The sequence below is a fragment of the Urocitellus parryii genome, chromosome 9 (genome assembly GCF_045843805.1).
Source record: "Urocitellus parryii isolate mUroPar1 chromosome 9, mUroPar1.hap1, whole genome shotgun sequence".
Classification (NCBI taxonomy): domain Eukaryota; kingdom Metazoa; phylum Chordata; class Mammalia; order Rodentia; family Sciuridae; genus Urocitellus; species Urocitellus parryii.
In genome coordinates this window covers 131,872,239-131,885,966 of record NC_135539.1, presented here as the reverse complement: position 1 = coordinate 131,885,966, position 13,728 = coordinate 131,872,239, and the positions used below count along the sequence as shown (strand labels likewise).

General features: G+C 41.7%; 1 protein-coding gene across 1 annotated transcript in view; it reads left to right on the top strand.

Annotated features, from left to right (window-relative positions):
• Lamc1 (laminin subunit gamma 1) overlaps nt 1–12,660 on the top strand; it is a 110,821-nt gene extending 98,161 nt beyond the window's left edge. Inside the window, exons 19-28 of the mRNA XM_026392892.2 lie at nt 163–368; nt 756–835; nt 1,487–1,624; nt 2,495–2,639; nt 3,485–3,634; nt 3,888–4,002; nt 4,958–5,157; nt 6,184–6,342; nt 8,563–8,662; nt 10,374–12,660. Coding sequence (XP_026248677.2) covers nt 163–368; nt 756–835; nt 1,487–1,624; nt 2,495–2,639; nt 3,485–3,634; nt 3,888–4,002; nt 4,958–5,157; nt 6,184–6,342; nt 8,563–8,662; nt 10,374–10,630 — 1,550 coding nt within the window. The 3' untranslated portion in view covers nt 10,631–12,660. The remainder of the gene's footprint in view (nt 1–162; nt 369–755; nt 836–1,486; nt 1,625–2,494; nt 2,640–3,484; nt 3,635–3,887; nt 4,003–4,957; nt 5,158–6,183; nt 6,343–8,562; nt 8,663–10,373) is intronic.
• The last annotated feature ends 1,068 nt before the right edge of the window (nt 12,661–13,728 follow it).

Here is a 13,728-nt window from a genome sequence, read left to right as displayed (position 1 = left end):
CATTGATGGCAGCGGTACAGACTGCTCAGCTCTGCTGTGGGGAAGCTTGTCTGGAAGAGGCTGGATTTGGAAGGGTCAATATACACAGTGCCTCAGTTTTCTCGCTAGACATCATGCCCATTTCAGATCATTGATGGCGTCTCTTCTGCAATACCATTACAGATGTGGACCAGAACTTGATGGATCGCCTTCAGAGGGTGAATAACACTCTGCATAGCCAAATCGGCCGTTTGCAGAACATCTGGAACACCATCCAGGAGACTGGAAATTTGGCTGAACAAGCACGGGCCCGAGTGGAGAGCACAGAACGGCTGATTGAAATTGCCTCCAGAGAACTTGAGAAAGCAAAAATCGCAGCTGCCAATGTGGTGAGTGTGTGGGAAGGTAGGGGTGGCGGGGAGCCCTTTGGAAAACTGTGGCAAGTGTGTTAGGGGCGGTGATGCGTTCTTCAGCTCCTCCCCTGCTGCTCCCCCGAACCAGAAAGCCATGTCCCTCCTTGTCGTGAGACAGTACCCATGGGGTAAAAACGAGGGACACCTGTGTTTCCTCTCACTTTATTCTTTCTCTGTAACTGGCAGTTTAATCTTCCTTTGCTGAAAATAGAAATCATTTGTAAAATCATTTAATAAAGATCTCTGAAAATAAGAAGTAGTCTTTTTTCTCTCTAACACTAACAAAAATTTAGTTTTGACACTTGCTTTCTGAAATTTAAGCACTTCAGTCCTTTGAGAATAAATGCTTTTTTTCCTCTTCAGTCAATCATTCAGCCGGAGTCTACAGGAGATCCAAACAACATGACTCTTCTGGCAGAAGAGGCCCGAAAGCTGGCTGAACGGTAATTCTGTTTAGTGGTTAAGGTGTAGCTTCCCAGGGTGTAGCTGGGTGTTCTGAACCACCCCTCAGATGGGTCGCTCTGAAAGACTTACTTTCCCTTCTGAGATGTCAGCAGCTCTGTGTACCATCTTCTTCTTTCTACTTTGAAATTAGAGTGGTCACTTGAAGAGTTAGAATACAACGGTTTGTAGCAAGATTATATTTGCATATCTCAAAAAAAAACATACTTTTTTAGATTTTTAACTTCAGAGTCTTAAAGTTGATAGAGTCTAAGCAGCTCAGTAGAATTCAATTTTTAAATTCTTTTCATGTTAACTTTACAACAAAAATGCTTTACTTTCATATCTCAGTAGAAAATATTTGCTCCCCGTACCTCCCTTTACTGTCCCTATAAATTTTATATCATTAATTCATCTTGGGAAATACTCTCCCCCCCTGCATTTTTTCAATTTATAGAACACTTTTTGTAAACTTAGCCCCACTGAAATGATTGTAAAATTCCAAATGAATGGGATTTTCCAATATTTGGAGATCTCAACCCTCATTAGTGTACGCATATATAATCAAATAAGCATTACCCAAATTTTACTTCTTTTCCTGTCAGATGGTCTCTTCTGTGGTTGATTTTTTTTTCTCTCTCTTATGTGTCTAGCCATAAACAAGAAGCTGATGACATTGTACGAGTAGCAAAAACAGCCAATGATACATCAACTGAGGCATATAATCTGCTTTTGAGAACACTGGCAGGAGAAAATCAGACAGCAGTCGAGATTGAAGAGCTTAATAGGAAGTGAGTATAATTTAACAGTGGCTTTCAGACCCTCAAATATTCTTGTAAATAACACCAATTCAATGAGGAATTAAATGCTTTGGATTCAGGATGTGCATTCATGCAGTAAGATTTCTTTTGTTAATTGAGCTTTTGAAATGGCAGAGTAATTAAAGCAGGGGATGTGCAGCCACAGAGATTTTGTTTGATCCAATTACTGTAACTGTACAGAATGATAATAAGACTAGTCATGATACTTAAAATTCTACATACTAACTGGAAAAAGAAGGGAGAAAATGTAATAGAGCAAACAGAGTATACTTGTAGATCTTTAAAGGGGTCTTAAATAAGAAAGTACAAGTTTGAGAATCACATCTGAAATGCTTGGGACCAGAGTGTTTTGAATTTTGGATTATTTTATATTGTGGAATATTTGCAGTTACATAATGACATACTTGTGACTGGGACCCAAACCTAAACACAGAATTCATTTATGTTCATATACACTTCATACACATAGCCTGAAATGTCATACATATTTTCAGTGTGCCTGCATTTTGACTGTCACCCATCACATTAAGTCAGGTGTGAAGCTTTTCATTTGTTATGTTATTAGGTTATGTTGGTGCTCTGAAGGTTTGATTTTGGAGAATTATGGATTTGGGGATTAGGAATACTCAAACTGTTTATAGGAACTATGTTATAAATAGAAAGTAATGACAAAATTAAATTTTAGCTAAACGTTGGCATTAAAATGAGAGCATTTTTAATGTAGCATTTCCTTTGAGGTTTTGGGAATGATATCCTGGTGGTGTAAACTGGGTTGAATCTGGTTAACATTAAAATGCTAAAAGGAGCTGTTTTTATTAAATTTCATAATTTGTTCCTTAGGTATGAACAAGCAAAGAACATCTCACAGGATCTAGAAAAGCAAGCAGCCCGAGTCCACGAGGAGGCCAAGCGAGCTGGAGACAAAGCTGTGGAGATCTACGCCAGTGTGGCTCAGCTAGCTCCCGTGGACTCAGAGGCTCTGGAGGTACGCATGACGTGGTTGCCAGTGCTGTCCCCTCTAGTCTGTAGAAGAGCCTGTGACTGCCCTACTCCTCCCTTCTCAGCCCTGACTCACCAGTACAGCTAAGTTCTATTTTAAGTACACTAATAGATCTTATCAAGGTGAAGAGTCTTCTGATTATAAATGTTTAATAGCAGACTACTTTAGTGATATGAATAATCATCTTATATCTTTCATATAAATATAAATTATAGCACATTTCAGTTACTTAAAGCATCATATGCCTAGACCCTTCCTCCCAGGCACTGTCTAATGGAGATATGAGGAGCAACAAAAGGTAATGGTTTAATGAAAGCACTGTGTCAGGATGCTCTGGGCATGAAAGGTATTTGGGAATTGACAGTATTTATTTTATATCTGTGTTCTAATCATGCTTTCTCATGCAAAGTCCTAGATAAACATGTGTTTTACATTGAACTTGAAATTCACTGTTTCTCTTTCTGTATATGAGGTGTTGACTTGACAGCTGAAGGTTTAGATCTCTGCAGCCATACATGTACTCTCTTGTCTGTGCACCCAAAAATTTGATGAATGTGTGAGGATATTGGAACAGTGGCCATAATAGGGAGGGACAGGTGGAGGGGCTGGGAAGGGGTGCAAAGGAACTTCTTTGGGTGATGGAAACATTTTGTATCTTTATTGAGGTGGTGCTACACAGGTAACTACATCTGTCAAAACTCATGAAACTATGTAAGCACTGTGAATTTCACTAGGTGAAAAGTGTGTCTCATTTTAAAAAGGTTGACAAAATCTTGACTTGGGCTGTTCTTCTAAAAATATCACTATGTCATCTTCCTTGCTTTTCACAGAGTGAAGCAAATAAAATAAAGAAAGAAGCTGCGGACCTGGAACATCTGATTAACCAGAAGTTAAAGGATTATGAAGACCTCAGAGAAGACATGAGAGGGAAGGAGCTTGAAGTAAAGAACCTTCTGGAGAATGGAAAAATTGAACAGCAGGTCAGTTTGATTTGTAGGTTGCTTCATTTCTGGAGGCAACATTGTAATATTCCAGGTGTCATCTGAGTCCAACAGCAGCAGAGGTAGCAAACCATAAAGTGTTCAGTGCAGGACCACCTTCTTGGTCCCAGCTGGCGGCTAGCATGCCCTATGCTGCAGCGTCTCAGGACAGAAGCTTTGAGGCGCCTTGTCTGCTAGTAGAGGGAAGTGGTGGCTTTGGCAGGTTGTCCTCTGATATGCCTTGCATTTGCAGACTGCCGATCAACTCCTGGCCCGAGCGGATGCTGCCAAGGCTCTTGCTGAAGAAGCTGCTAAAAAAGGACGAAATACCTTACAAGAAGCCAATGACATTCTCAACAACCTGAAAGGTATGAGAGGTCATGCATGATGGGGCTCTTGGGACATTTCTTCCACTTGGGCCATTTCATTCCTTCAGTTCTTAGAATGATAATCTCTGGAAACATGCAGAATGAAAGACAGTAGCATAGTGAGTCCCATCTACTCATCACCTAGATTCAGCAGTCACCAAAGTTGTCACCACACTTAGTTCATCACTGACACACTACTTTTTTATGCTGAAGTGTTTCCAAGAAAAATCCCAATGCTCATGTCATTTTACCCCTGCACACTTCAGAAACAAACAAACAAACAAAAAGCATTTTCTTGAGAATGAAAATTCTCATTTTCATGAGAATGACTCATTTGATAACCAAGTTCTACCTTTTTAGCTGACCCATGTTGGTAAATGAAGGTTGTCATCTTTCATTTTCTCTGACATCTCATTCTTCACCCTGGATAGAAAAGAAATATGCCCAATTTACTGCATAGCAATGGATTCTCTACTGATAAAAATTATAGGTTCCAAAAGGAAGATTTATAGGATAATAGTTGTAAGTATGGGCTTTGGTGTGGCATCTGAAGGCCTGGGTTCGAGTCCTGCTCCACACATTAACCTCTTTAGTCATCCTTTTTTCTTATTTTTAAAAGTGGTGCACCTGCGTCACAGAACTCAGAACTCTTAGCTCAGTTGTCCTGATAGTAAAATCACCAGGGTGGTAGCAATGGTATGCTAAACACTCTGCATCAAAACAGATTTTCAAGTGAGAATTCTCTTTCCAGAAACAGGTGCACATCCTTACAACTTTTCTTGGGAAACCTATGTAGAGATGTGCATGTACTTGGCTTTGTAAGATTTCAACTCAAGCCATTCTTTCATTTTTTTTTCCTGATTTTTATTGTTTGTGAAATAATTGCAGGTCCCTGAAAAATTCCTTTTTGCTTGTTGGGAGTTGCGTTTTGATGTTTTCCCTGAACTCCTTTTAGATTTTGATAGACGCGTGAACGATAACAAGACAGCTGCAGAGGAGGCACTGAGGAGGATTCCCGCCATCAACCAGACCATCGCGGAAGCCAATGAGAAGACGAGGGAAGCACAGCTGGCGTTGGGCAATGCAGCAGCAGATGCCACCGAGGCCAAGAACAAGGCCCACGAGGCTGAGAGGATCGCCAGCGCCGTCCAGCAGGTGTGCACCTCCTCCTTGCCAGAATAGCCCTCACACCTTCTCCAGCCACTGTCCAGGCCCTCAGGCCTGTGCAGAGTCTTTTCTCAGCTCCAGCAAATCTGTCCTGACCCATCCCTATTTTATTTTTTAACTAGGCTTTAGAGTAGGTAACCATGTTGTTTGAAAAGGAAGAATCAGTAAAAAGGTCCCTTTATACATTTCTATAGTAAATCAGTGTGGAATACAAATTGTCCAAGTGGGACAGCTGCTGAGGGCTTTGGAGCCCTTCTACAAAAAATTCCGCACTTCCCAGACATACATACTTCCTGAACCTGGACAGGTAACATCTTTCTCACTGTTCCATAGAATGCTGTATGAACACAGCTTTCCTGCCCCTTTCGAGCACATCGCCATTCCCAAGTCCCCCCGTATAGACTTTCCATAGCTGCTGCACTGGGATCCTTTATATTCATAACAGTGATTTCTCTCTGCTGGCTTTATCCTCTCTAAAGGCAAGATTGGAGCTGGTTCTAAAACTCAGGTCACATAAATGTCTTAGTTTCTCTAGAACAGTTAGAAGATTTTTAATTAAGTATGTTTATAATATACTCATATTTCAGGATGGAGGCCTTTTTGTACATTATGATCAACTGCCCAGAAGAATCAGGCTAGCTTTGAATTTAAAATGTATCCAAGGGAAAGAGTCTAATTGACCTGGTGTGGTTGGAAATGTACTCTATAAAATGTTTATCATTTGCTAGCTCTGTGACCTCCACTAAAAATAGCAGTAACAGGGAACTTCAGAAACTGAAAAAGAGAATGCAAAGAAAGGCACTTTATAAAATGTAAAATGCTGTTTTGTTAGGTATTCATGTTTTTCTTAATAACTGTTATTAGGTGATACAGTAGAAGCCTTGGTAGAAATCACTGTGCTATTCTTTCTGAATTATATTTTTGAAACATTTTACAAATTATAAAAGGAGTAGGGCCATACTCCGGATAAGGGAAGGCTTTTAAAAATTAGCAATTTGCTTATCTTGTGCCTAGAATGCTACTAGCACCAAGGCAGAAGCTGAAAGGACTTTTGCAGAAGTTACAGATCTGGATAACGAGGTGAACGGTATGTTGAGGCAGCTACAGGAAGCAGAGAGAGAGCTGAAGAGAAAACAAGACGATGCCGACCAGGACATGATGATGGCAGGGATGGTAAGAGGCTTGGCACGCTTGTGAGTGGGTAGAGAGTTGAAGGGTGTTCAATAGTAAAGATCCCCATCCCGAGGGGAAGAGTGTCTTTGATACGGAGTCTGTTTTTCATTGCATCTGCTGGTCAAGAATTGGGTTAGTAGCTTACATAGAAGACAAAGAATTTGGATCTTCTGCCAGGACTTCTGTTGCACAATGGTCCTGTCCCAAAACTGCTCTTAATTAAAAACAAAACTTTGTTTTACAACTTGGGGTTTTAGGACATTTAAAATGTCTATATTTTTGATTGAGTAATGCATAAGTGGTATAAAATCAAAAGGGATAAAAGGGAATGCTATGAAAAGTCAGTTCCCTTCCTAGTCCTTCCCATGGCTGGCTCCCTGGAGGCAAAGATCGATTTCTTTCGTATAAGAAAATTTGAAGGTAGCATTTACCATCACCCCACCAAAACACACCAGCTTCATGTTCAGTTTAACTTTTTTATTTTTTGTAAGGACGTGTGTACATAAGACCATTGGCAACAAAACTGATTTATGAACACATGGCCCAAGGAACAAGGAAGAATTAGGGTCCATTTTTCTGTTCTGTGCTGTATTTTGCTTCAGGAAGACTTTAAGACACAGAGTGGGAATATTCCTGCCCAGTTGACTGTAGCAGTCACAGTAATGATATTCAGGAACTTGTTGACTTATATACTTTCAGTGTAAGGAAGGAACTCTTTCTTTCACTGATGCTAAAGAAAAACAGGGCCTCTCACTGTGGGTCATTTTCACCTTGGGATAGGAAGGAGGAACACAAGGCCTGAAGAATTGATAACAGGAAGCATCTCTGTGAAAACACCTGATTTTATTGTACTTTTTCCTTTTTTGTTTGGATTGTTTTAATTTTCTGTGAGACAGACAGAGTGGCTCAAGTGGAAATTCCCATGTGGTAAAAATAGGGATTTCTCATAATGTGCTGAGAGTCAGTGATTTCATTTTTAATCTGGTCGTAGAGACACTACATTTTCAGAAAAGGGTATGGATTTAGTTTAAAGAATAGAAAGAAGATCCATCTTTTGTTACTTTTGGTAAATAACTTCTGAGTAACATAAACAACCCTCACATACACTATCCCGCTGTGTTCCTATCAAGTCTGAAAGGCCAGCACTTAGCCAGTATTGTTTGGGTCTGTAACCATATTTTGTAAAGCAGAAGCTTGAAGGTTGGGGTGGCTCCTGAGAGAGGAGGCTGCAGCCCATGGGACAGATGCAGTGCGATTGCTCTTGGCGGCCACAGCAGGGTCCTGTCTCCTGCAAGCACATTCAGAAAAGCCTGTGCGGCTCAGTGAGAACAGCTGCCCTCGGAGCAGAGATTAATCATGTGTTTGTGGAGGGTTTTTGCCTTGCTTTCTTTTTCTGTTTAAAATTTTTACGTTGTATGTATGGATCCCAAAGTGTTTTAATACTTCGACCCTGAAAACTATGAAAAGTGAACCAGGGAGCTCTGAGCCACTCATTTCTATCTTGACTGGATTTATTTGTGAGAGCATCTGTTTTCTGATATTGAGACACTTCCTCTTCCACTGTTATTTCCTGTGACTCATGCTCAGTGTATTTGTTCAGGTTTCATGGAATTTTCCCAAATATCAACGTTTGGTTGGTTTTGAAGATGTAAATTGTATTGTCCCAGTAAATGAGCGTGGGAGTGTGTGGCTGTGGCTGGGTGGCTGCAGGTTGAGGGGGAATTTACAGAAAAGCTTCAGTTGCTAATGAAAATGTTCTAAGAATAGGTAGTTTCTAATAATCAAGTCCCTAAGAGTGCCCTGAAGGACATGTTTTGGTTCTAAAATGGAGTTTTTATACTCACCCTTAAAAAAATAACTTGTTCTGTGTGATGGGTTTTATAATGAATACACCTTCCTGTGTTCTCAAGCGAGAACCTGAGAAGAGAAGATAATAGTGATTTTTTTGTTGTTGTTGTTTTTTAATACAAATACGAGTGTAGGCATGCTGACTGCCTCTTGGTGATGGTTCCATGGGGTAGAATTAGCAGTACCCTCAACCTGAAGATGTGGCCCCAGGAAAGCAAAAACCTACAGTGAGAGGTCATTATTTCATGATCAGAGAAGGGGAAAGCATCTGAAAATTCGATTTATTGGCTCACTGGGCCAACAGAATATACCCAGAGAAGATGAAAACATAGCGTCAGAGCTGTTTGTATGGCTTATCCTTTTCCCCTGCAGGCTTCCCAGGCTGCTCAGGAAGCTGAGATCAACGCCAGAAAGGCCAAAAACTCAGTGAACAGCCTCCTCAACATGATCAACGACCTCTTGGAGCAACTGGGTAAGTGACCACGCGCAGTCCTTTTCTTCTGTGTGAATAAGTCACACTGTACCTGGGATTGGATATCATTCACTCAAAGGCAGACTAATATATGAATCCCTTTAAAATAACCCATTGAATTATTAATACTTCTTCTAGTTCTTGCTTATTTAAAAGTGCCATATAAAATAAGTATGTGTCTTACATAAGGGAACCTTTAAGAGCAACCTGAATTATTAATTATAATATTCACATGTTCATCAACTTTAAAGAGCAAAATGAATTATGACTCAGATGTATTAATCCACTAGTGCTTACCAGGTGCATTCTGTGGACCCTAATCCAAAGAAAACAGTACAGTCTGGGGACTGTCTAAATTTTGAAGAGACACTGCCAGCTTATAGGGTTCATTTTTGGTCCAGGTTCATGGGGCAATTAATCAATATTTTTTTTTTCTTAGCTCATTCCATTAGCAGAATGTCTTTGAGGAATTTTAAAAGAATTTCAGTGATAAAATAAAAGAATACTTTAAACTGGGCATGACTTCATTGCCTGGAATTCTGTTCATTTGCCGACTAAAGCACAATTATTTTATGCCGAAAGAGAGAAAAAAACTTGATTTGTTAAGGAAAGATAAGCATATGGAAACCTTGTTCCCATCTTGGTAGGGAGCATCCTTCATTTTGGACAGATGTACTTTTGTCACCAAATTCTATTACAAGGTGGCAGTACTCTAGCCTGGACTCTTTAGAGTGAGGCATTGTATTTTAATTTGCTAGCCTTTACAGATTGGTGTGTTTTGTTTGGTGCTGTTTGTTTCGTTTTGGTTTTTTTTTTTTTTCCCCCTTTGAGGGGGAATTTTTTTTTAATGTCTCAAATGTCAAGAATAATAAACAATGTGCCAGCTGGTGGGTTTAAAATGAAAGTTAGCTAGAAGAGAGAGATGTTCGTGGAAGAAAGAACTGGACTTTAAAATTAGTCAGACTTGGGTCAGAATCTTTGTGGTTATACATACTTGGGCAAATTATTTAATATCTGAGAATCACTGAGGTAAATGGTCTTATGAGAACTTGATCGGCTGGAATATGCCTGAAGTGCTGTCACTTGTATCTGCTTTCATTTGTTACAGAGCCTTCTTTTTCTTGCTTCATTCAAAGTGAGGCTTTGGTGAAATTATGTCAGCATTTCAGCCTTGGCCATTTTCCATAGGAAGGTTCCCAACAGTGTCCAGTTCCCCGAAGCAGACAGTGCCCCAGCCAGCCAGCCCATCCTCCCTGGAATCTAGGAGTTTGAGGGCTCAGGCTCTCCCTGCCTTGGAATTTTTGCATTCTTCAGATGGCACTAAAATGACACACAGACTACCTGTAGAAACCTGGAAAGGGCATTAAATGTTACCAGGTGACCTTCTGAACCACACTTGGAGTGTAGGGTACAGAACACTGTAGCTGTGCATTGAGAAAATGTTCTGCAAAGAACTGTCTTCTCAGAAAAAAGCTTCTGGCCCAATATCTTATATAAGTTCTGACCCACCTCTGCTGGGCCGGGTCAGTGTTTGTGCTTGGCTTGCAGTGTCTGTGCCCTTGTACACAATGATGACCCGCAGGTCAGGGCCACCATGGTGTGGTGGCAGCTGCTGGGTTAATGCTGAGAAAGGCTCCCGGAGGTACCTGAGTGAGGTTCTAGGTCTTGCTGAAGGTGTCTGTACTCTTCTCTATGCTTTCTGGCCCTATAGGTCAGCTGGACACAGTGGACCTGAACAAGCTCAATGAGATTGAAGGTACCCTGAACAAAGCCAAAGACGAAATGAAGGCCAGTGACCTTGACAGGAAAGTGTCCGACCTGGAGAATGAAGCCAGGAAGCAGGAGGCTGCCATCATGGACTACACCCGCGATATCGAGGAGATCTTGAAGGACATCCACAACCTGGAGGATATCAAGAAGACCTTACCGTCCGGCTGCTTCAACACCCCGTCCATCGAGAAGCCCTAGCATCGAGAGGGCTAGAAGACAGCATCCCCTGCTGGGGGACCATTTGTGAGGCCACAGAGTGCCTTGACACAAAGATTACATTTTCAGACCCCCACTTCTCTGCTGCTCTTCATCACTGTCCTTTTGAACCAGGAAAAGTCACAGAGTTTAAAGAGAAGCAATTAAAACATCCTGAACTGGGAACAAAGGGTTCTATCTAATAAAGTCTCTCTTCCACTCCTGTTGCTACCTTACCCACATTTTCCCTTCCAGTTTGCAGGAGGATGTGACATCCTGCACTGGTGTCCTGTGAATGCTCGAATGCCAGGGCAGCATCCCTCCCCTCTTGCATCGACACCAGCAGAGCTCCTCAGTCTCAGTACTCTTGTTTCTATGAAGGAGAAGTCTGGCTACTAGTTGTAGCATTGTGATGGCCAGTATACCCAGTCCACGGATGAAGAAAGTGCGTCTGCATCTTCTGACCTCCTCCTTGTAAGCAAAAGGAAATAAATATCCTGTGCCAAAGGGACTGGTCATTTAGAATGTGGGTAGCCATCCATCAGTCCTGCTCACTGTTTAAGTTTAGGAACTGAGCCATCCATGGGTCAGGGTATAGTTATTTATGAGAGTCTCCAGGAGAACGTGGCTGACAAGGCTGAAGATTTTCTCTTATGTTAATAATTGACTAGGAAGATAAGCTTTTTTTCAGATCTTTGGGCAGCTGATAATTTAAATCTGGATGGGCAGCTTGCACTCACCACTAGACCAGTAGACCTCTTCTGATATTCTTATAAATGGACCTTACTCTGAAGAAACAGGGAGATGATAACCACTAAAGTTTCTTTCAAAATCAAACATCCCAGAGCTATTTTAGTATGTTACTCTTGGAACTAGTGTTAAAATACCTGTCAGACAGCACTTGGTCCCTAAGATCTTGACAAACACAAGAACAACCTCCTCGTCCTAGTCTTTTCTAGCAGAGGGATGAAACGTAGGTGGAACCTGTAGTGTCAGGACCTCACGTGTGCATGGTTTTTCCTTCTTTTGGAGAGAGATGGAACATTTGACCCTTAGCTCCAGTCTTCTTTTTCCGCCTTCTGGAATTCCTCAGAACACATTGTTGTCTGCCAAATCCTGGTGGCAAATGCTTGCACTGTTTCATGCAGCAGCCAACACCCTAGTTCCTGCACTTTGTGATTCACCCACTGTAGACCTCCCCTCTGGGTGTAGAGGGAAGAACCTTGTGTGGAGTTTCCTAGTGGGCTTCTCAGCCTTCGGTCCTCAGCTTTGTGGTTTTCTAAGACCACAGTGTGACAGTTCCCTACCACGCCCCCCCTCCCTCCTACCAACCTGCCTTTGAGATTCACATATAGCCTTTAACACTATGCAACTTTGTACTTTGTGTAGCGGGGGGAAAGAAACTATTATCTGACACACTGGTGCTATTAATTATTTCAAATTTATATTTTTGTGTGAATTTTTTTCGTTTATCATGATTATAGAGTAAGGAGTTTATGTAAATATGCTTGGTCCTGTTTCTAGAACAGCACTGTCTGTTCACATCTTGGCTCAGTTTTCCTCTTCACCGGCCTGTCATTCCTGCCTTGCCGCCTCTCCTTCCATCTAGACTTCCTTGGGTTGTATTTGTGTCCCAGACGCTGCTCTCCTCCTCGTGTTTGCAGCTTGTCCGTTGTCTAACATCGACATCAGCACGCTTTCCTCCATAGAGGGAGTCGGGCCTCCTCCACGGCATCCCCAGGACCCCGCACTGTTCTTAATGCCCGTTCCAGTATGCATGGGATCAGGAAAGTTTGCCAAGGGGGATCTAGGTAGCCAGGGATGAGCTAGAAGGCATTGATAAGGGAGTGCGTTATGACGGGCTTTGGAGGGCATCTGGGGCCGTGCTGCTGATGGGGAGGCGGGAGGGGTAGTGTGCACACTTCTTGGTCCCATTTCCTGTTTCCGTCTCCTTGGGGTGTACCAGACTCCCCCATAAGGTCCTGACTGGGCCTGCCCACGCTTTCACTCTTGCTCTCCTCTGCCCGTTCTGTTACCACAGAGGGATGGCCCCTTCTTGCCAGGTTTTCCTATCAGTGGTTCCCGGCTGGTTCCTCTTATTAAGTGGCCACAACTTCACCTGTGCATCTTGGTCACAGTTGCAGGGAAAGGACTGAAAGGACAATTGGGACAGGTTCACTCCAGCAAGTCTTAGGCCATGGTGGGGTTTTGTTGTTGTTGTTTTGGTTTGTTTGAGAGGTTTTCTCCTCCATCTGTGTGGTATATTTTTAAACAGAATTTTATTTTTAAAATGAAAGTTCTTTACAAGACAATACCTTAATTCCACTCCTGCAATATAGCCATTATTTTATTGTATCGCTGCAGTTGTCTTTGTCTTATGAAACAGACAGATGGCTGCTGCAGATTGCTGGGTGTCACAGGGGATAGAAACTGTTATTTTTCCCTGGAATTTTCCCTTTTGATTCCAACTGTGGCCTTTTGTATGTGCCTTCACTTTAGCTGTTTGCCTTAATCTCTACAGTCATGCTCTCCAGGGTGGTTAATAAAAACGCAACACTTGGCATTTTTTATGTTTAAAAAAAAAAAGAACAGTATTTTATTTATAATAAAATCTGAATATTTGTAACCCTCAATTTGGTGTGGCCTGAGTGTGGTACTGGGGATATATAGATGTTCTTAAAGATATGATGAATGAAAAACTATTCGTTGTGTCTTTGGGTGAACTCTTTTCTTGAGAACAATCTAAGACTTTTTTTTTGTATATACCTTCTTTAAATTGGGATACTTCAATATAGTCCTTAAGTTGGCAGACTTCTCTGTAAAAGAGCTAGACAGTAAGTATTTTAGGCTTGTAGATTCAGTCTGTGTTGCAGCCCCTCAGTTTCGGTCTTGTAGCACAGAAGCGGCCCTACGCCATATGTCAGCACATGAGCCTGGCTGTACTCCAGTAAAACTGCTCACAAAAACAGGTCAGGGGCCTGCGGGCTGGAGTTCACTGGACGCCTGGTTTAGTCTCAATACTCAATACATGATGACTGAGACCTATGTTTAATGACAGGCTACCTGAAATAGTAAATGCATGTAAAATGTGTCTTTCCACC